The following is a 21,407-nucleotide window of genomic DNA, read 5'->3' on the forward strand; positions in this document are numbered from 1 at the left end:
ATCAAATATTTTTGAAATCAATTGCGAAAAAACACTTTACAATAAAAAGACCTAAACTAGCAGTAAAATAAATGTTAGGAAAAATTAAATGAAAGGGCGACCTCAGTATTTTTTGATTTCTGGATTCAAAAAAATAATTTCAACAAAAATATGATCAGTCAACATTATTGGAATATCCAACAGAAGTGAACCATTAAAAAAAGTGAAAACTGCTTATTGAGTTGTGGCTGGAATGTTCCAAGATCTGATGAAGCCATCAGAATAGCCAGCAAACAAATTCATTCCATCAATTGAGAATGAAGTTGACAAGCATTTTGGAACTTTTGGTTCTTTCGTTTCAGCTTCAGCATCAACTGCAACTTCGCGATCAGCAGCCTGAAGCTTCAAGTCAATGATGCATTGTTTCTTCTTGAGGCAGAAAATCTTGAGAGCTGAATCAGTTCCAACAGCAATCCACAATTTGCTTGGAGAGAAAGTGATAGAGTTGATCACATCACCAGCTTGCAATGTGTACAAATGTGATCCTGTGTTAAGGTCATAAAGATTCACAACCTGATCTTTTCCACCTGATGCAACGAAAGCGCTATCTGGTGAAATGGCAATAGAGTTGATGTATCCTGTATGGCCTGTCAATGCATATTTCTGAGCAAATGTTGTTCTGTCCCACACGCGAATCATTCTGTCATATCCTGCTGAAACAATTGGGTTGAGGTCATCGGCCATTCCAAATCTCACGCAGGTAATCCATTCTGGCAACTCGGCTGTGGAGTATTTCAATTCGCCATGAATGTTCCACAATTTGATGGTTTTATCACGCCCAGCTGAAATGATTTGGCGGTTTCCACGAGAAAGGGCAACTGAAAGAACATCGTCTGTGTGACCATTGAAACGGGCAATTGTTTTTTTTGCTGAAAGATCCCACAAGCGCAATGTCTTATCCCATGAAGCTGAAAGGGCATATTGTCCATCAGATGACAGGCAAATATCTTGGACGAAGTGATTGTGTCCAGTCAAAACACTTTTTGGTGTTATGTATGATTCTGGATGGGTTTCATTAATTTTCCACATGCACAAAGTTTTGTCTGAAAAGCAATTTTTAAAAAAATTTGATATTCAGCATGATGTGAAATGAAGGGTGGACAATTATATATTATGAATAAGTAATTTTAGTTTGCTGGTAAAAGAAAAGCATGCTTTAAACAAACCCCGAGATCCTGAAACAATGTGATCACCAGCTGCTGCAATTGAAGTAACCCAATCTCCATGATTTTTATATGAGCCCCGTGAAACAACACCAGATCCTTGAGAAGCCATCAAAAGATATGACTGATTTATAAATCTGATATCTTAAATAAGTATATTAAAACATTATCGTGATCATCAAAAAATGATGATGATCTTTTGAAACAACTTTAAAAGAAAGATATTTTCTTTTGAATAAAGAATAACTCCAAAATGAATGCATTAATTCTTCGAGACAAAAAATATTAGTATGTGTTCTCGATCAAAATGACTGATGTTCTTCTTGTTGCTGGAGGTACCGACAGGCAAATCGACATTTTTTCTATGTCCAGGGCAGTAGAACAAAAGAAAATGGAAGGAACTGTACGAACTTTTTTCGTTTTTTCATAATTTAATTTTGTTGCGTTCTTTTTGCAAATACTCTATAAGCACGCAAATTGCATCATTTTCACAGATGATAAACGCTTTTTTATTGTTGGTGGATTTAAATTAATAACCATATTTAAGCGAGATATTCATGAATCAATACTGAGATATCCTGTTCATGAAGGAAACGTCACGTGCATGATATATTTAGGAGATGGAACATTATTGACTGGCTCAGATGATAAAAAAATCTTTATGTGGAAGTTGCAGTTGTATGTCATATTTATTTTTTCATTTGATTATTTCTTAAAACATATTTTAAAATATAATTGGTCTTTTTATTTAAGAAATCCTGTTGCTGCACCTAAAAAATTGATAATGAAGCAATTTGAGTCTGAAGTTACGTCAATGGCAAGACATCCTACTGAACCGTGGACTATTTATATTTCTTGTCAAAATGGAGATATTTTTCAGTGGAAAATTAAATGGACAACTGAAAGTGATAATATTATAAAATTTGTATGCAAAACTTTTATTAATGATATTTGTTTATTTATTTTTAAAAACTGTAGAAATCTGGACCAGATATGATACGTTCATTGACGACTGCTCCAACAGCTCAAATTCTTGTTGCTGCTGGTAATTCTGTTTGCTGACCATTTCTGAAAAAAAATGAATAACCAATCTTTCAAATGAAAACATATTTTTGAAATTATAATTACTTTTAGGGTCATGTGTACATTTTCTCTCTTGAACCGATAGCTCTTTTGAAAGACTTTGAGGCTCATACAAAGTTTATCAATAAATGTTTGTTGAGTGCAGATGGAACGTATGTTAATTCTTTTAAACCATAGTTTTGATCATCATCATTATTTCTTTTTTAATTATTGTGTGTTACATTCATTGTGAAACAATGTGTGTGTGCTTAGATTATTAGCCACTTGTTCGGCTGATCATACTGCAAAGGTGTGGGATATGACACGATTAGAATCAGTGCAACTGAAATGGAAGAACGTTATTCATCACGCAAGATGGGTGTGGGATTGCGCATTCACCAGAGACGGGCGCAGTCTCATCACAGTATCGTCTGATAGATTTGTTCTTCAGTGGTTTGAAGGGATGAGTGCTTCTCGAACTTTAATTGAACGGCAAAGGCCGGCTCTGTGTGTTGCACTGGCAGAGGACGATTGAATTTCTTTAGTGAAAAAATTATTCATTGTTTTGTTTAAGGTTTTTATATTCATTTCAAAGCTATCTGTTATCACTTCATTTTCATTTTCTGTTTTATTGTTATTTGAGAGTACATTCTTTAATTATTTTCTTGTTAAAAATGGAATTTTGCGTTTCATATTTTTAAAGTTATCTGATTTTAGCAAAGAACTGTAATTCAAATTTCACTGAGTTTGTAAATAGAACTGAATTGAATGGATCAAATGTTATGAGCCTTTTCACTGTTTTTTGATATTTTCGATACCCTTAATAATTTTGTCAAATGGTGTGATTGATCGTTTTCTGTATTTTTAAGTTGACGATGTTATGTATTATATATAACAGTTAAAAAGAACAGCAAGGCTTCGTAGAGAATATATATATAAAAAGTCATTACGAACAAAGGAAGCATTAATCAATCAACGGAAAAGACTTATAAAACAAGCAGAATTAGGTTTTAACTCTTTTTGTTTCGAGTGTCAAAGAGTTTTCAAATAAACTCAAATATTGTTATTGCTATTAGAGGGGAAACCAATCCCGACTGAACTTAGATATCACGAGAAAGAACTTAGTCGTGAGATTGAACTTGATGATGAAGAAACTGCAGGTATCGTAAATCAGAAATTCGTTTATAAATAACTCTTAAACGTTGAAACCTTTTAGAGGCTGGACTTGGAATTGACGACGAATATGCAGATATTGGAGTGAAAGATCCAAAAATTGTGATTACAACATCAAGAGATCCAAGTTCACGCCTTCTTCAATTTGTAAAAGTATGTTCAATTTTCTTCTATGTGTTATGTTTCATTGAGACTTAGGAATTAGATATTCTTTTCCCAAACTCTCAGAGAATCAACAGAGGTTCTCACGTCATACCAGAACTGATTGATGCATGCAGAACTGCGGACGTGACAGATCTAATTATAATTCACGAACATAGAGGAGAACCTGGTTAGATTATTATTTGTTTTTGCTTTATTTTAAACCTTTTCCTTTTTTTTTTTATGCTAAAGATGGCATGATTGTAAGTCACCTTCCATACGGACCAACCTCATATTTCGGAATTGTGAATACAGTTCTAAGGCATGATATTGAAACGCACTCCACGATGCCAGAAGAATATCCACATCTCATATTCCACAATTTGAAAACGCCGTTGGGGATTCGAGTTAGGAACGTGCTTCAGGCACTGTTTCCTGTTCCTAAGCCCGACAGCAAGCGCATCGTCACGTTTTTCAATCAAGATGACTACATATCATTTCGCCATCACAAACACTCCAGAGATGAGAAAGGTGAAGTTGTGTTAGAAGAAATCGGGCCACGTTTTGAGATGAGGCTGTTTAAGATAACGTTGGGCACTGCGGATATTAAAGAAGCAGACGTAGAATTTGAACTCAAACCGTACATGAACACAGCAAAGAAAGCTAAATTACTGTAGATATAAAAGGATGTCAATGAATGAATCGTTTGTCATTGCTGAAAACATTGTTGACAGCTTTCATTTCACCATCTCACTTTAAAACTGCATTAAAATGGTATAACACTTCACTTTGAAAATGCTGTTTTCTTTTTGAAAAACAAAATAGATTGTTGAAAAATAGAAACTAAAACAGGGGTTATGAAAAATAAATGAATAACTTAAACACCAAAAAACGAAAATGTTTGATGAAATGAATAAACTTCAACACAAAAAATTAAGCTATCACATTCGAAATAACGAGTATCTTTGCGAAAAATAAAGACAGTTCACAAATATTGGTGATGCTGAAAGTAATTTCAATTGGAACAGTTGCTCAAAAATTAAACACGATTTGTCTTTAATCATTCCTTGTTCTGTTTCTGACTGTCGTTTATTAGCGAATTCATTTGTGGATTTTCTGATGCTTGTGAAAACGAGCCAGCATAAGAAGACCCTCGATGCTCAGATGGCATAAAAGAGTTCTGCAAAGAAGGCAAAGGCCGAGACCCAAGCGAAGCAAATGAAGAAGGCATCGGCCGTAGATGAGAAGAGGAGCCTGGGTTTGCTGGAAATGAATAGTCTTCTGGAGACTCAGCAGGCGAAGGTGAGACTGATGCGTTCTCTTCCACAGACGTCGGGCGAAGCTGAGCTGTTGTTCCAGACGCAGTCAAAAACGAATTGAATGCGGGAATGTCAAATTCGGATGAAACGAAATTCGCTTCAGAAGGTGCTTCTTCGTTGATGTGATTTGAGTTAGCGAGAGAGAAAGACGAAGGATGATACGAAAAAGCAGAGCCAGCACCAGGGCCAGAGTTAGTAACAGAACTGGCAGAAGTGAAAGATGTGGGTGAAGAAACAGATGGCAAGAGCAATGACGTGGAGCGAGTAGCAGCAGCTGAAGGAGAAGCAGAATCAGAAGCCAAAGGTGTTGTGTCTAAAGGTTCATTTGGGGTCGTATCGTTTGCGGTTACAGATTGTGGAGAAAGCAATGGAATAATTTGCTGGGACCGAAAAGAAGAAAACATGGAAGAAGAAGAAGAAGAAGACACGGGAGATTGTAAAGGAAGGTTCGCTGCAAGGCGTGACGCAGAAACAGAAGGCGAAGAAGAAGAAGAAGAAGTGTTGGAAGGATCAAACGAACCAAGAGACGAGAAAGGAGAAGAAGAAGGCGTTGTTAATCCAAGCAGTGTGCGCGAAAGTGGTGGCTTAGGTGCCAGTTTTGAGGTTCCTGCTTCCATCGAGTTAAACGAGCCTGCGGGAAGAGAAGAAGTCAGCGATATCGGTGAGTTGCTCTGGAGAAGAGAAGAAGAAGTAATAGAAGTGGAAGAAGAAGAAGCAATAGCAGGTGATGGAGAAGAGTCGCTTGGCGAGTGGAGAGAAAGCGAAGGGAACGGAGGATTGGCGCGGATTGCGTGTAACGTGGCTGAAGAGCGCAGATTAGATGAAGTGCCGGCAAACGTGCCGAGCGGAAGCAGAAGAGGAGACATGTCTGCCTGGGCAGCGGACTGGAGGTGTTCCGGTGTGGTTCTTTCGCTGTTGGCTCCTTCGTTCGCAACGAGCGTATCTTTTGCCTCTTCATTTTGGCTTATTTGCCCATCTTCGTTCTTCTTGCGCTCATTCTCCAAACCACTTTTTTGATTCTTGTTGTTTATTTCTCCGTTTTCGTTTCCATTTCGGTTTCCGTTATTCGTAATGATCTGAAAAGAATCGGAATTAAACAGTTCTGAAAAGCTGTTGTGCTTCGAATTGGACGGATTCGCTTTTTTGCATTCCTTCTGCATTTCCTTTCCTGATTCTTTCTCCTTGTTGTTCTCTTCCTCCATGTTCCAGAGTGGTTTTTCATCTTTGCTTTCTTTTTTCACATCACTGTTTTTCTCATCTGTCGCCTTTCTGTCATTTTCCAAAGCATGTATCCGACTCTGGAGCAGCGCCACATACTTGCTGAGACTCGCAAATTCCTCGTTCAGCTTCTGCAGTCTTTGATCTGTGTCTCTTTGTTCTCTCAGCGCTGAGCGGAGTTTGAGATTCTGCGACGACAAAGTAGAAAGCACCGAAGCAACTTGAAGGGGAGAGCAGAGATGAAGAGCAGTCGAAATGAAAGACATAAGCTGAGACGAATAAGATTGCATCGGCGCCGCGGAGAAATTGGAGGAGGAAGAAGAGGACGCCGACACATCAGAGTTCATAAGCATGTTCGGGAAGAGGGCTGGTGATGATGAGAAGATGGGTGATTGGTATGTGGCAATGAACGACTGCATCAACGAAAGCTGCTGCAGAGGCGAGCCAGAATCGTCTTGGTTCGAGTCGTCGAAGCCTTCGTTCATAAGAATAGAAATCACAGTCTGAAGCGATTCCAGCGCCTCCTGTTCTTCTTCCTCTTTCTCTTCGGCAGACTTCGAATCCTCGTTTCTGAGCTGGCCTTGTGACACTTGCGTAATTGCAACTTGCTGAATGGAAGGCGGAAGCGACGAATTGAATGTGTTGCTTAATCCTATTTGTGCACCTGCTGAAGAATAGCTCTTCGTTGACTGAATCCCTTGCCGTGTTGCAATTGTCGCATCTTCACCATTCGCTTTGCTTTTCAGCACAATCGTGCCATTGACCGCATCGCGCAGCAGCTCCATTGCCTTCATCAGCAGCAAGCATGCCTCGGCCAGCTCCTTCCGCTGCTTCTGAGTGTTTTCTAACTCCTTCTGCGTCAGCGTCAGCTGCCTCGACACAAACAGATAGTCGTTGCTCCCTTCGTACTCGTCGTAATAGTCGTCGTTGCTGCCGTATTCTTTGCTGTCGTCTTCGCTGCTCGACGAATTCTCGCTCTCTTGCTTCGACGACTCGTTCTCTTCCTTCTCAATCTCGTTTTCTTTCACTTTCTCCTCTTCCTCCTCTTGCCTCCTTTTCCTCCTCCTCAGATGCCTCTGCCTCCGCCTCCTTCTTCTTTCAGTCTCATCTGAGTTGTCAGACAATCCCGCGGTCTGCTCAGAAGGCATTCTGTTTCTTCCTTCTTCGTCTTCGTTCGTCTCTTCGTTTCCTCCTTCATCCACCCGATTCTGCGAAGCATTGCGAGCCCATCCGCCTCTTTTCCTTCTTCTTCTTGGTCTCTCTGTGTTTCTCCTTCTTGTCTGAAGCCACAGGCCTTCGCTTTCTGCTTCGCCTTCTCCGCTTATGTACTGATACCCGTTTCTGCTCTTTTCCTTTCCTTCATCTCGAACTGAGTTGTTCTCCTTCTCATCATTCGCACTGTCGCTCTTATTCTTCTCTTCGTTCTCCTTCACTTCCATCTTCTGTATCTTCTGCCTCAGCGTCTCTGTTGCCTGCGCGTGGCAGTTGCGATGCACATTCTGAAGCGTCTCCAACTCCACCCGGATCATCGCCAGCTGCGTCTCCACATCGTTTTTCGCTTCTTTCATTCTCTTCGCCTCTTCTCTCACTCTCTCCACCTCTTTCTCCACCACAAGCTTCTCCTGAACCAGATCCTCTTTTTCTTCCATTGCTCTCTTGTTCTCCTTCTGCAGCACCGTCAAGTCGTTTATCAGCTGCGCCACCCTCTTCCTCTCCTCCACCACCTCCCCGCTGGCTTCCTCTTTCTCCTTCTCTGTTCTTTGCAATCTCTGTTCCCTCTCTGCGATCCTCTTCGTGAGCGAGTCGACGCGGCACTGAGACACATCCAGGTCGTGTGTCGTCTGCAGCAGCTTCCGCTCCATCTCACTCAACTTCGCCCGCGCCTCGCTCAGCTCCCGCTGTGTGATCTCCAACGACGTCGCCAGCCCAGACGTCTTCGCACTCGCGTTCTTCACATCCGACAGCGCCTTCAGTTCTTTCTCGCTCATCTGCTCTTTCTCCTTCCGCAGCCGCTGCACCACTTGCATAATCTCACTCAGCTGCTGCTCGGCCTTCGCTGCTCGCCTTCTTTCGAGGCTGTTCTGCTCTTCCATCTGCTCTCCCCGGCTTTTAAGCAAACTGTTCTCTGCTTTCTCTCCATTCAGCTGCATCACCAGCTCTCCCTTTGCATCTCTCAGCACTTTGTTCTCTTTCGTCTCTTTCTCCAGTGCTCGTTTCAACTCATCCACATTTCTTTCATATTCTTCACATTTCTTTTCAAGCTCTCCAATTTTCTCTTTCGCGCTCTCCAGCGCTTTCTTCTGCACGGTCAGCTCTTCCGCCGCCCGCTTCATCGCAATCTTCGCAGCAGCCGTCTCGTTTTCAGTCATTTTCCTGTCTGACGTGAGTGCCAAGTGGTCCTCCTGCAGCTGGCGGTGCTGCTTCTTCAGCTGGCTGAGCGCCGTCTCTCTTTCGTGCAGCTCCTCCCGCAGCCGCTGGTTCGCCCGCATCTGCTCTGCCTCTTTCTCCCTCTGCTGCTTCAGCTCCTCGTAGCTCTGCTGCTGGTGGCTGCTCTTCTCCTTGTACGCTGTCTCCAGCTGCTGCTTCAATGCCTCACTTTCCTTCTCGTGGAGCGTCTGCATCTGCGAAAGCGTCAGAAGCAGCTGGTGTTTGACTGCATCTTCTCTTGCATTGTGCGTGATGGTGTGGCTAAGCAGCGCCCGGAGGTAGAACGGAAGTGTGAGCGGCTGCGGATTCAGGTCAGAGGAAAGCGAACGAGACGCAAAGGAAGAGAATGTTGAGTTAGCAGTAGCGAAATTGGAAGTTAAGCCTGGTTTTTCAGACAGCTCTGATTGAACTGCAGACGAGTCGAATGTGGATGGCATTCCTTTCGAACCCAAAAATCGCAGTTTGTCGTTGCTTTCTTCTCCCTTCCAGCTTTCTCTATCCAATTTTTTCTCTTTGTCTTCCTCTCCTTCTGCTTTTATCAGGGAATACTTTGCCAAGAAATGCATCGGAGAAAACGAAGAGAACAGTTCAGAAGGCGGCGAGCGAAGCATATTCGATGGAGAAGTAACACTGCCTTGTGTGCGACTCAAGAGCGGCGTGGGAATAACTGCTTGGTTTGACGGCATTGTCAATGAGAAGGACGAGTAAGGCACTCCTTCTGTGCCAACAACAGCAGCTGATGCTGCTGAGTTATTCGCAGACGGAGAAGAAAAAGCTCTTCTGTGTGCTATCGACGCGCCGTTGCTCGCATTCAGCAAGCTCGGAATCGGTTTAATTGAAGAAATGTCCTTCACAATCGCTGGAGGTGACATGTACAGTGAGATGCTCATCCTTTGCGTCGCATCCAGGAAGTTGTCCATCACCTGCTGCTGCTGAACCAGACTTGCTGTGCTATTCTGTTGAGTGCTAAATTCATTACATTCATTGTTATGTGAAAAAGAATGTGGCGCTGTTGCAGCAAGCAGCCTCCGCGAATTCGGTGTGCCTGGGTCAGATGCCAACACAGAAGCGTCCAAGCGCTCCTGTGAATGGAGCGGATAGAGAGGCGGAGACTGACCTTCAGACTGTCTCTGGGAACGTGAATGAGTCGAAGAATGAGAGCGAGAAAGTGGCGGTGTCGTCAGCGCTGAGTGCGTCCGGCTGTCCAGCGGCGAGCGCGAAGAAGAGTGGCGTGTGATGCTCTGCTGCTTCGAAGGCGAAAAGGGAGGAATCGACAGCGAAATCGAATCCTGGGCAGGTGGAAGCGCTGTTCGTGGAGTGCGAGAAGGATGTTGGGCGGTGGGTGTGGAGTGAGGAGAGAAAGAAGAAGAAGCTGAGTTTGAAGATGAACTTGAAGTTGAAGCAGAAAATGAGCCAGAAGCAGGTGCTGCTGAACTGAACGGCATTCCAGACGTTGCCAGTGCTGATGGCTCAGCTCCTGCAGAAGAAGCCGAAGAGGCTGAAGAAGATGCGAGTGAAGGCGCACCCGATGCAGAAATAGCAAGAAAAGAGGGAAGATTCACATCCATCTTCACCAAAAGCTCCATCGACTGCACAAAGTCCCTCGTCGACGCAGAGACGTCTTCTATTTCCATTTCGCTCCTCGCGTTCTTCTCTGCCAAAAGCGCAATCTGCTTCTCCAACTTCTTTTTTTCTTCTTTCATGCCGTCTGCCTCCATCTTCAGCAGTTCGATGTCGTGCCTCAATGCCTTCACTTCCTCTGCGTGCTGCTGCTTCTGCTTGCCCAGCTGGTCCTCCTGCGTCTGCTGCAGCGCAGACTCTTCAGCGTGCCTTCTCTCCTCGTCCATCCGCGCCTTCTTCTCAATTGCCACTTCAGCCGATTTGCCCCTCAAGTCAGACTGCAGCGATGCAATCTCCTGCTCTTTCTCCTCCAGCAGCTGCGCGTGCTTCGCCTCCTTGCTCCTCAGGTCCTCTTTGGCCAGCACCTCCCACCGCTCGTCCTTCGCCTTCAGCTCCCGGCGGTGCTTCTCCTCCAGCTCGCTCTTCTCTCTCAGCAGCTGAAGCCGCATCTCTCCAACTGCGTCCTCCTTCTCCTCCTTCGCCTTCTCCGCCGCACGCTCTGCGTCGTCCCTCGCCTCCCGCAGCTTGTGCCGCTCGAGCTCTGCCTGCCGCTCCATCTCTTCGCGCTCCTCAGAAAAGCTCTTCTTCAGAGAGGTGATTTCGCGCTGGTGAGATTCACGTAGCGCTTGCAGCTCCGCCTGGCACGCACTCCGCACGGAGTCGATCTCCTTTTCAGACTCTGTTGCGTGTGAAGCAAAGGTATCTAAATTGGAATTGGTGGCATGGAGCATTTGAAAATATGATTAAACAATTTTATCATAATTCTTTTATTAAGTTCAATCTTTATATATATAATTTTGATACCTTTCCATCTCTGTTGAAGAGCCTCATATTCTGCTGTTTTTTCTCTTATAATTCGATCCTTTTCATTTCGAATGTTTTCGATGATTTCCTTGTATTGTTTTTCTTTCTCTTCCCTGTTACGAGTTACTTCTTCGATTTGATTTTTCAATTGATTATTATCTTCTATTTTGTTGTTGCATTTCTCTTGAAGTGTAGAAAGTTCAGTTTCTAATTTTTTCTCCTCTTGTTCTTTTCTGCTAATTATTTCTAATTTTTCTTTGAGTTGAGCTTCTGAAACTTCTAAAGAATCTTTGATTTGGATGTACTCTTCTTCGATCTGTTGTTTTGATTTAATCAATTGTTCGCAGGCAGTTGAAATACTATCGCATTGTTCAGAAATTGCTTGTAACTCAGAATTTTTTATTGATAGTTGATCACTCAATTGTTCGTTTTCACATTTCAAATTGTCTATTTGTTGTTGCGAAGAAAGAGATTGTTGTGTAATTCGTGATATTAATTGTCTTTCTTTTTCACGTTTTTCGTTAAGTTCAACTTTGACAGATGAAAGAAACTGTGCCAACGTTTGCTGAATGTGAATTAGAAAATTCTTCTCAGATTCAGAAGTTTTCTTGTAGTCATCCAATCCTTGCAGCAGTGACAGAGATACTTCTTTTAATTCTATTTTGAACAAACAACATTCGGAAAAATTTGAATTAAATATGATTGATAATTCGATTTAATATAAGTATTTTTCAAAGAATGTTGAGAATACCATTTAATGCCTTTTCCGTCATTAAAATCAGAAGCTAAAAAATCAAAGAAACAGTATCTTGTTATTAAAATTTATTTGGAACCAAAATATCCTTGTAATAAAATAAAATCAAATTTCAAAGTTTGAGTTTGACAACTTATGGGAAGAAAAAGAGAAAAAACCAAAACATCCCAAGAATAAATAAATAAGAAAACAAATATTAAAATTATGTAGAATTTTGCAAGCAATAATCATTGTAAATCGTATTAAAATGGATCTTTGTAGAATTATACAAAATGCTTGTCTTTGTTCGCAGATAGCAGCTTCTGCTACAAACAAGAATGGATTCGATTATGTTATCACTTTAAATTATACTCCTCAAGATTTTCTGTGATTCGAAGACAAATCACTTAATATTGAATATATTTTGTACGAATCATTCATGGTACAATAAAGCGTCTGGCTATTGATTTCGAACAAATGATTATAATCAAAAACTAGCAAAATTATGAAACCTCTGAAACGACATCCAAGTAATATCAACGCCGTAAATAAACCGACCTTCTCCACACCATCCACTCATTCGACAAAATGCATCACAACTCACTAAATCTTTTCATTAAATTTCATAATTCTATCTTTTCATATAATTATTGAAAACCTGTCAATGGATACACAATAATATCCTCACTTTTTTCTGTTTCCAGTTCCAAAGTTTGATGAACCCAATCAATAGTCATTCTCCATTTTTTCGGGAATCCAAAATATCCTGTTTTCCATACTTCAAGATTAATGTTTGGGACGTCTTGTACGATTTTATTTTGAGGAAATATCATTTTTCATTGATTTTTACCATAATATTTTTTGTAAATATTTTCTCGCAGAATTATTGGTTGCAATCGAGATAACATAAATTATTATTAGGTTATTTGATTTTTAATGTTTGTTTCCTCGGAATGTGAACGACAACCTTTTGATAAATCCGATAAAACAAAAAATAAATTGAACGCTTTCCATTTTGAAAAAGAGTTTCTTCATAAATTTAATTCAATTGAATCGTTTCCACTGGAAAGAGCTGTATCCAGTTCTGAAGTTTCTTCAGCGAAGCAAAGTAATTTAAGCGTTACATCGTCGATTTATCCTTATTCATTTGCATTTTCTTCTCTTTATTGCATTCCAACAGCTACCGTTTCTTTTTTGCCTGTGTTTGTTTCAGCATCTACAAGTGATGTTTCTACGAAAAAAATGAGTGAAAAGCAAAATATTTCTCAAGAAGGTTGGGAATTATGTGATGTTGAGAGTAAAAACAGCTTACTTCAGCGTAATACAAAGGAGCACTCATCAAATTTGTTTGAAAATCAGCTTCACGCTGAAAAACCTGCAGAAGATGATGAATTTTATGCATTTGATCACTTGGAAATTCAGAAAATTTATCATTCGCAAATACGTTCAAATCAAAATACCACTAAGTTTGCTTCTTCAAATGCGAAAAGAGAATGTAAATCATCTATTCCTCGTTCTAAGTCATCACTGCGATGTAGTAGAATTGAGAAATCTTCTTCTTTTACTCCTCAATTTGAGTCTGCCCGCCCTTCGACTTATCACCAGCGCTCTTCATCACATAATCTGATTCGTAGAGTTGTTCTTTCACGTTCTCATGTGAGGCATAGTCCAGTTAAAACATATTCAGATCATGTTGAATGCTGGAAAAAACTTCCATTTGTATGTTCTTCCCAATCACCTTGGTTTTCTGGTGCAGCAATATATCGTTCTTCTCCAGTTGATCCAAATCCAACTGTTCACAGAAAGACACACTTTTTATTTAAATCACCTTCTTCTGCATCATATCCATGCAAAAAAACGGAAACCGTTCGAGAGAAAATTATCAAAAATCGAAGAAAAGCACCTTTGCACAAAGAACCTGAATGTGAAATACCAACATTAAAGAGAAGGGACGAACTTATCTGGAAAACGAGGGTTTGCAACTATTTTATTTTATATTTTTTCGTTTGTTTAATGAGCAAGAACTGTGAACAATTTGAATTTTTTCCCAAATTATTATGCACTTGTAAATTTTTTATAGGCTAAAATGAATATATCGCATGCGCTCCTTAATCCTGCAGAAATTGTGTGAAGAAAAGAAAAGAATATTTGATAACAAAGTTTGTTATTTATTTTTTCTTCAAAAGCATTTTAAATTGCTAATTGTTAATATTCTGCCTTTATAGATTGATTTATTGCTTTGGAAATAATTAGAAATTTGCATTTTAAAAAGAAAAGAAAAGAAAAATGAAAAATATTGAATAGGGTGGTTTTTTTATTCCTGAATTTTTTTAATTAGGACAAAATTTAAAATTCAAATATCTCAACAAATATTCAATATTAATTTACAGCAATTTGCACAGTTGTATATAAACATTCATGACATCTATTCATATTCAAATTATTAATAGCAATGTTGCATATTTTTTGAAATAAAAATTTTTAATTTTTGATAATCTGACTTTTGATGAATTTTTCTATTTAAATAAAACGATTTTGTCTTTTTTAATTTTCAGTAATTATTTTTTCTATGTAATAAACAATTCTGGTTATTTTTTATTTTCATCAAGTTGTTCTTTCTAATGGAATGAAAATCTATCATTTTGAAAAATTATTGTTAATGGTACACCTTAAAAAATTTTTTTTCCTAAAATGCAGGAGCATCTAACCGAAATCAACACTCGCCCTTTTAAATATGATAGTTATATATCTAAATTTTTTTGTAAAGTTCCTTTTGTTCAATTTTCAGGTGAAAATGAAAATTAAATACAGACATCGCAAAAAATACCGGACATCGCACAAAATACCGGACAAGATCGATTTCTCAATAACCGCAAGAAGAAAATTTCTGATAATTTTCCTCAAAATATATCTCATCAATACAAACTCATGTGATATACAAGACTTTCAAAACAGCTTCATTTGTGCTCAGAAAAAATTGTTATTAAATTCTCGGAGAAACTCAAAATCCTATTTCTCCGAGAATTTAATAACAATTTTTTCTGAGCACAAATGAAGCTGTTTTGAAAGTCTTGTATATCACATGAGTTTGTATTGATGAGATATATTTTGAGGAAAATTATCAGAAATTTTCTTCTTGCGGTTATTGAGAAATCGATCTTGTCCGGTATTTTGTGCGATGTCCGGTATTTTTTGCACAAACTGTATTTAAGCTCAAATAAAGATGAAGATGTTTCTAATTTGCTTGTTCACTTTTCAGTGTTCATTTATTTGCATTCAAAAAATAATTCCGAACCGAAATTTTTATATGAAAAAATGTGATTAGAAAAACAATCACCCATATCGAAAAAATGATTATTTGTGATTATTCGAAGGTGTTGGTTGAGTCTTGAATAACATGAAAAAATTTGATAGAAATTATTGTTTTTTTAAAAAATATCTCCTTTTCATTTTGAAGCGAAGAAAACTTCTTTGAACTCCATATTTTCAAAAAGGATGTTGAACAAAATGTTGAATAAAGAGAACCACAACGATAAATGGAAGAAATCATTTTGAATTTGTGGATGATTGAGTTTGCAAAAATCGCCCATATTAATATAAATCGGATTAAAATGAAGATTTTATTTCTTTTGTTTTTGTCTTTTTTTGTTGGAAGGGCCCAATGCTACGTGTTTGCAAGCATGCACAATGTTGATTTGCGTGAAGTGCACAAGGAAAGCGAGATTTTAGCGCCAGGCTCAAATGAACTTTGGAAAATTGAAAAAAGCCAGTTTTTGTGTGGAAAGGAGACAGAAAGCGACGCGAGGACTCCACCGGCCGAGAAGGACATTGCGGGGCGACTATGCCACACTTTTATTGCGTCCTGTGTTTCAGCTGATAATTCGTCGATAAGTTGCTTGAACATTCGATTCACTTCAGCAGGGGGAAATGCAATTGTGCGGCTATTGGGGCAATCAACGTGTTTTGCAGGAGGCTGCCTGCTTTCATCGCCAGCACCTTCAGTTGATGCATTTGTTCACTCGTGCGGCGGATTCATTTGCTTTTTCAATTTGTCTTTGATTCCAACTCGATCGAATTGCCTTCTTCCGTCGTTGGTTTCTGTTCATCAGGCAGGTGCACTTCAAGGTTGCCAAAGCAGGGTTGAGGTCGAGGGCTCAGCTTTTTCGTCTTTTTTGTTGAGCAATTCAAAGCCGCTTGTCCAATCATCGACTTTTCACTGGGTCTCAGTCCAATCCAGCACCTTCCAGAATATATCGCAGCAACGTCCCGAGAGAAGCACATTTGGCAAATATTGCGCGTCATTCGCGCTGTCGTCCTGCATTGTTTCATCTGTGACCAACCCGACCGAAGGCTGCATTGTTCCAAAAGTGTCAGATGGCTCTCTAAATCTTTTGAACTCGACATTTTTGAGATGCTCCAAAACAATTGGTTTGAAGATTAATCACGCAGGAACAGATGACACGTGCGTTGACAACTGCATATACGAGCAATCTTTAGGTACAATTATTGTCCATTCTTCTTCTGGCATTTGCATTGTTAAAAATACAGATTTTCAGAATTCGTCAGTTGAAAGATGTATCTTTGAAAGGCAAAGCTGCGAAATGCAATCGATAAACAACAGTTTTTGTTTAATATCAACAACTAATTACGGATCATGCTTGGACCTTTGCGAGGGAACAGGTCCTTTAACGATCAGAAATAACAACATGACATCTTGCCAATCAAGTTGGGGAGGAGGTTGTTGTCACTTTCATAATGGGTTTTCAGATGTGGATATTCTTTTAGATTGCTTATTTGGGAATTGTAATATGATAAATAGCTTTTATGAATGCAATGGAGGCGGTGCTATTTGGAATGGGGAAGGAGCTAAAATATCATATTCAAATGTTGCATTTGAAAATTGTTGTGCCAATGCATCTGTTGGAGGAGCAATATGTTTTGACTCAAGAAATGTTTCTTTGACACATTACAGTTCACTTTCTTATTGCTTGTTTTTTGGGTGCGATGCGCTTGGAAACGGAAAAGATATTTATGCAGCAAATCCATGGCAGAATGTATTGAATGAGAGTCAATTTGTTCTCTGTTGTACAAATAAGCACTTGGAAGCCAATCGTCTAGTTTTTGCAGAGAAAGGGGATAAAAGCAGTTGGATTGGAAAGCTTGGTAACATTTATGCAGACGTCGATGGGACGGACACTTTGGGATGCGGATGGGCAAAGTTTCCATGCTTGACGATATTCAACTCTGTTGAGATTGCCGTTGTAGCGAGCAAAGGCACTCCAGTGTACATAAATATAGCAACAGGTTCATACGTGGAACGATCACTTACAATAGACTCGAAATTTCTTTCATTTAAAGGATCAAGGGACTTTGGGACAAAGTTGAGTGCCAATTTTTCGAATACAAAAGCTCTTTTCCAAATATCAACTGGATATGCGTTCCTTGCAGGATTGGTCGTCGTCAGGAACTCTTCCACATCGACTTCTCTGCCATTGTTCTGGATTTCTTCTGCAACAGGAGAGCTTGTGCTCTGGTCGTGCAAAATAACCGCTGAGCCATCGCAAGCTTCTCCATTCACCACGGCATTTGCATCGATATCAGCAGGACTCTTGAATGTGTCGAGCACAGCTGTTGAGTCGATGGTATTTTCTGACGTGTCAGCTCTCAGGATGGAGTCGTCGACGCTGGACTGCTTCAATTTGGAGAATGCGACTTTCAGGGACGTCACGCGAAAAGAAGGAAGCGGAACAGTTTTTGATATGGACTTGGGGAGTGGGGACGAGCTGAAATTGGACGGGGTGTTGTTTGAAAGGTGTGTGTGCAGCAAAGGGAATGGAGGATGTTTGAATTGCATTGTGGAAGCAGGGGGGAGACTGACACTTGGCTCCACAAAAAGAATTGAAATGGAGGGATGCACAGTGCCGCAGGACATGTTCAGCGAGGGAAAAGGAGGAGGAATGCATCTGAAACTAGCAGGAAGTTCATCGAGTTTTGGGATACGCGATGCTGCGTTCGGCGGATGCGAAGCCTGGAAGGGGAACAACATATTTGTTGATGCGGTTTCGTTGAGCTCGTCAATAACGAGGGGCGCATTCGGGTTCACACAAGCAGGGATGGTTGACGACGATCTGATGGGGTTTGAAGAGCAGTGCAGGACGGAGCCTGTTCCTCTTCTTGCATATCTTCAGACCTTTTCTGGAGCAGTGGTTGTTGGGGGAGCGAAAAACAGAGATTTCACAGGTTGCGGCACAGCCAACTATCCATGCGGAAGCATTGGATATGCAGCAGGACTTCGATTTCCCAGCGGCAAGAGATTCATCTCGTTGAATGGAGGCTATGAATGGACAGAATATCTGCTCTTTGATGGTTATGGGTGGGAGGTGAAAAGCCTCACAAGAGGGCGAGAAATAAAAGTGTGGAGTGGGAGTGGCAGCCGGTCTGAAGGAATGGTGACAGTTGAGATTGCATCGCTCATTGCGAACTTGACTTTTTCAGCATCTGCGCAGCTTGGGGAGCATTCTTGTTTCCTGCTGTGCCAGTCTGAGGAGCTGTCGATGGCTGACTGCTCGCTGAAATGCTCATCGAGTGGAAATGTTGCATTTGGCTTTGGGTTCATAAAGATAAATGGAGGGAGCCTGCTTTTGAGCCGATTTTCCACATTGTCGCCGATTGCGTTTGGAACTGCTTCGCTGATCAGCCTGTCTGGATCTGGGATGCTAAACTGCGCAGGATGCACGATGAACAGCATCAAGAGGATGAGTGGGAGCGGAGGATGCATTTCGATTGGGAAGAAGAATGGGGTTGGAAGCAGCCAAAGCAGAAAGATAGCAATTGATGGATGCAGCTTCAGTGGCTGCTGTGCTTGTGGGGATGGAGGAGGGGAAGGAGGGGAAGGAGGAGGGATGAGTGCGTGGCTGGGAGGAAATGACGATCTGGTTGTGAATGGGTCGACTTGGTTTGAGGAATGCAGCGCGCAGAGTGAAGAAGGATGGGGTGGAAAGGGGGGAGGGATAAGCATTCGCTGTGACGATGCTTCTTCTTGGTTTGGAATAATGAATGCAGTTGTATTTTCGAAGGTGAAGGAGAACAGGGCGGAATATGGGAAGGATGTGTTTGTTGGGTGCGAGAGTGGGATTTTGCTTTCGCAAATGATCAACACGACTTCTTTTGGGTTTTTTGATTCGTCGGAATTGCCATCAGACGCTTTGGCTTTGAGCGGGAGCGAGAATGGAAGTGGCTCTGCGGTGATACCTCTGCATGTGTATCTTTGCAGTCTCCAGGCAGAAATAATTGCAGACGGCGACATTGGGGCTGATCACACGCATTGTGGGTTTCCTTCTTTTGCTTGCATGACGATTGATTATTGCATTGAAAATCGGATAAGCAGCTGGTTGAACAGCATCAAGGTTGTCTCCGGGTCGGCAATAAAGCAGGAAATTGCGATCTCCTCTGCACCTGCGAATGTCTATTCTGAAGCGCTTGCGCCTGTCTCAGTTCAAGATGCAGGGGGAACAGCACAGGATGGGCTGGTGATGTGCCACTCTCCTGTTTTTCTCACAAATCTGTCGCTGAGTGTGCCGAGGCTGTTTGCAGCAGCAAGAAAAGCCTTTCTCTTCTCTTCGTTGTCGCTTTTCATTGCCAACTGTTGCCTGGAATATTCTTCAGAAAATGTGAACGAACCTGTTTCCTTTGCTGCTGTCTTTGTGGACAGGGGAGATGTGGTGATGAGTGGATTCAAAATGGAAGTGGGTGCAATGCTCGCGAATTCGCCAGTTTGGATCTGGAATTACAATTCCATAAAGGTTGAGAACAGCAGCGTGAGTGGAACGAGGATGATAAATGGAGATGGAGGGTGCTTATTCATTAACGAGGCGAATGGGGATGGGAAAAGCATATGCATCCAAAGATGCAAGTTCAGTGGCATGTGTGAAGAAGGGAATGGAAACAGAGGCGGGGGGGTCATGGGGAAGGTTGGGAGCGGAAATGCGGTCAACATTAAAAGCACAAGTTTTGAGAATTGTGGTGTGCCTTCAGGAGATAGCGAAAATGGAGGGAAAGGATTGGGGGGTGGGATGTATCTTTTTTTGAACGAAAGGGTCTGGAGCCTCGCCCTCGATAATGTCAGTTTCAGCGGCTGCAGTGCATGGAAAGGAAAGCAGCTGTTTGTTGATGGAGAAGACCTGAGGCAGATTGCCGGCGATTGGCTGCAGTGCTTCAAAGCAGAAGCCATGTTGGCGGAAGACATGATGGGGTTTGAGAGAAGCACAGCAAATCGAGAATTCGAGATTCCGCTTGTGCTGTATTTCCGAGGATTTGTGGAGCCTTGCTTTATTGGGGGAGCAGAGGAGAACGGGCTTGACTACACAGGCTGCGGGTTTTCAGATTATCCGTGTGGGACGCTGGAGTATGGTGGCTTGATCCGATTTGGGGGTTTGAAGGCGGATTTGAGGCTCATGGAGCATTTCTGTTTTGCGAAGCCAATTGTTCTGAGGTCTCAAGAGATGGACATTGAAGCAGAGGCAAACGGAACGCTGATAAATGTGGTGTCTGATGGAACAGGAGAAGGCGAGGGACTCATCGAGACAAGCAACGCTATCTCATTCAGTGGAATAACATTCAATGTTTCGACAACATTCGCAGCAGCCGAAAGAAAGTGTCTGCTTCTGTGCAGCGGCTCCGCCCTTTCGCTGGTTGATTGCTCGGTGAACGCGCAATCGAAGAAGATCGACTTTGGGTATGTGATTGTGAGAGGTGGTGCTCTCCATATTCTGAGGGGGGTGCTGAACGAAATAGAACTGGTGGGAGCGCTTGTGGTTGAGATAAGCGGGGCAAGCAGCCGATGCACTCTAGAGGATGTGGAATGGAACAACCTGAAGACAGGGTCAATCGAAGGGCTTGTTTGTGCGAAGTCGAAGAGCCATGTTGAAATGAAAAACTCGAAAGTGTCAGGGCCGACACAGTTTGGGAATCAGGGGGTCTTGTTCGTTGAGGAATTGGCGAGCGCAATGGTTGAAAAGAGCAACTTCACACTTTTGACGAGAAAGGAAGGAAACGGAGGGGTAATTCAGGGAAGTGCTGGAGCCGGGAAGAGCTTGAGTGTGAGTTTTTGCTGGTTCACTTTTATCAGCTGCCTGGGGAGTGGGTCGAAAGGAGGAAGCGTCGTTGCAACTGTGTCAGCCGATGGGGAGCTGCTGTTCAACAACAACACAGTTGAAGAGAGCAAAGTGAAGAAAGCAGACGGGCTGGGGGAGGGCTGCACATGGAGTTTTTGAGCAGCGAGGTTGGATACTCGATGAAAAACAACAAATTCCTGAGCAACGATGCGATGCTGGGATACGATGTGTATCTTGTGTGCCCGCGCCGCGGATGATGATTGACAGAAATAAATGGGCAGGGTCGGCCACAGAAGGCCAGGAGGAGAAAACGATGTGGGTGATTGATCCAACATTTCCGGATGGAACAGACACGCTTCTGAAGTATCTGTTTCCGAGAGCAGAGGAAATAATATATGTGAACACGGTCAATGGGCACACAGACGGGTGCGGCACTGACGATTATCCTTGCGAGGAGCTTTGGTATGCTTCGGGGAAAATGACCGAGGAGAAGCGCATTCTACAGATTATTTCTTCTTGTGAATTGCGGGGAGCGATCGAGAGGGGAAATGAGCCGACGACGATTGAAGGGAAAGGGGAGGATGGAAGCCGGCTG

General features: G+C 41.8%; 6 protein-coding genes across 6 annotated transcripts; 4 read left to right on the forward strand and 2 right to left on the reverse strand.

Moving 5' to 3' along the window:
• Window positions 1-89: 89 nt before the first annotated feature.
• MONOS_16783 (putative Guanine nucleotide-binding protein subunit beta-like protein A) lies at window positions 90-1,359 on the reverse strand. Its single transcript, XM_067869654.1, has 2 exons — window positions 1,206-1,359; window positions 90-1,082 (listed from the first exon to the last, which is right to left on the reverse strand). Exons 1-2 carry the CDS (start codon window positions 1,312-1,314, stop codon window positions 214-216), a joined length of 978 nt encoding a protein of 325 aa, XP_067733873.1. The 5' UTR covers window positions 1,315-1,359; the 3' UTR covers window positions 90-213.
• A 149-nt stretch (window positions 1,360-1,508) lies between these two features.
• Window positions 1,509-3,001, forward strand: MONOS_484 (putative LST8-required for transport of permease from the to the plasma membrane-like protein). The gene is made up of 6 exons (XM_067874939.1): window positions 1,509-1,605; window positions 1,672-1,880; window positions 1,956-2,127; window positions 2,181-2,255; window positions 2,337-2,437; window positions 2,538-3,001. The coding sequence occupies exons 1-6, from the start codon at window positions 1,510-1,512 to the stop codon at window positions 2,797-2,799; spliced, it is 915 nt and encodes a 304-aa protein (XP_067733874.1). The 5' UTR covers window position 1,509; the 3' UTR covers window positions 2,800-3,001.
• A 99-nt stretch (window positions 3,002-3,100) lies between these two features.
• On the forward strand, window positions 3,101-4,255 carry MONOS_485 (putative U3 small nucleolar ribonucleoprotein imp4; the record flags this gene model as incomplete). Its single annotated transcript, XM_067874950.1, has 6 exons — window positions 3,101-3,103; window positions 3,163-3,271; window positions 3,341-3,424; window positions 3,481-3,590; window positions 3,666-3,768; window positions 3,831-4,255. The coding sequence occupies 6 exons, from the start codon at window positions 3,101-3,103 to the stop codon at window positions 4,253-4,255; spliced, it is 834 nt and encodes a 277-aa protein (XP_067733875.1).
• Window positions 4,256-4,364: 109 nt separating this feature from the next.
• Window positions 4,365-10,893, reverse strand: MONOS_486 (uncharacterized protein; the record flags this gene model as incomplete). Its single annotated transcript, XM_067874961.1, has 1 exon — window positions 4,365-10,893. The coding sequence occupies one exon, from the start codon at window positions 10,891-10,893 to the stop codon at window positions 4,639-4,641; it is 6,255 nt and encodes a 2,084-aa protein (XP_067733876.1). The 3' UTR covers window positions 4,365-4,638.
• A 1,663-nt stretch (window positions 10,894-12,556) lies between these two features.
• Window positions 12,557-14,290, forward strand: MONOS_487 (uncharacterized protein). Its single transcript, XM_067874972.1, has 3 exons — window positions 12,557-13,673; window positions 13,780-13,858; window positions 13,925-14,290. Exons 1-2 carry the CDS (start codon window positions 12,636-12,638, stop codon window positions 13,828-13,830), a joined length of 1,089 nt encoding a protein of 362 aa, XP_067733877.1. The 5' UTR covers window positions 12,557-12,635; the 3' UTR covers window positions 13,831-13,858; window positions 13,925-14,290.
• Window positions 14,291-15,262: 972 nt separating this feature from the next.
• Window positions 15,263-20,971, forward strand: MONOS_14649p1 (uncharacterized protein; the record flags this gene model as incomplete). Its single annotated transcript, XM_067867466.1, has 1 exon — window positions 15,263-20,971. One exon carries the CDS (start codon window positions 15,263-15,265, stop codon window positions 20,969-20,971), a length of 5,709 nt encoding a protein of 1,902 aa, XP_067733878.1.
• Window positions 20,972-21,407: the final 436 nt, after the last annotated feature.

The sequence above is a fragment of the Monocercomonoides exilis genome (genome assembly GCF_001643675.1).
Source record: "Monocercomonoides exilis strain PA203 chromosome Unknown scaffold6-2077815, whole genome shotgun sequence".
Taxonomy (NCBI): domain Eukaryota; phylum Preaxostyla; order Oxymonadida; family Polymastigidae; genus Monocercomonoides; species Monocercomonoides exilis.

What these genes read in the sequence shown, in the direction of transcription:
- MONOS_16783 (XM_067869654.1), bottom strand. Translation starts at nt 1,314, where the DNA reads ATGGCTTCTCAAGGATCTGGTGTTGTTTCACGGGGCTCATATAAAAAT. An exon ending in CATTGTTTCAGGATCTCGGG is followed by an intron (nt 1,083 to 1,205) that starts GTTTGTTTAAAG and finishes ATTGCTTTTCAG; the next exon opens with ACAAAACTTTGTGCATGTGG.
- MONOS_484 (XM_067874939.1), top strand. Translation starts at nt 1,510, where the DNA reads ATGACTGATGTTCTTCTTGTTGCTGGAGGTACCGACAGGCAAATCGAC. An exon ending in AAAAGAAAATGGAAGGAACT is followed by an intron (nt 1,606 to 1,671) that starts GTACGAACTTTT and finishes ATACTCTATAAG; the next exon opens with CACGCAAATTGCATCATTTT. An exon ending in GTGATAATATTATAAAATTT is followed by an intron (nt 2,128 to 2,180) that starts GTATGCAAAACT and finishes TAAAAACTGTAG; the next exon opens with AAATCTGGACCAGATATGAT.
- MONOS_487 (XM_067874972.1), top strand. Translation starts at nt 12,636, where the DNA reads ATGTTTGTTTCCTCGGAATGTGAACGACAACCTTTTGATAAATCCGAT. An exon ending in AACTTATCTGGAAAACGAGG is followed by an intron (nt 13,674 to 13,779) that starts GTTTGCAACTAT and finishes AATTTTTTATAG; the next exon opens with GCTAAAATGAATATATCGCA.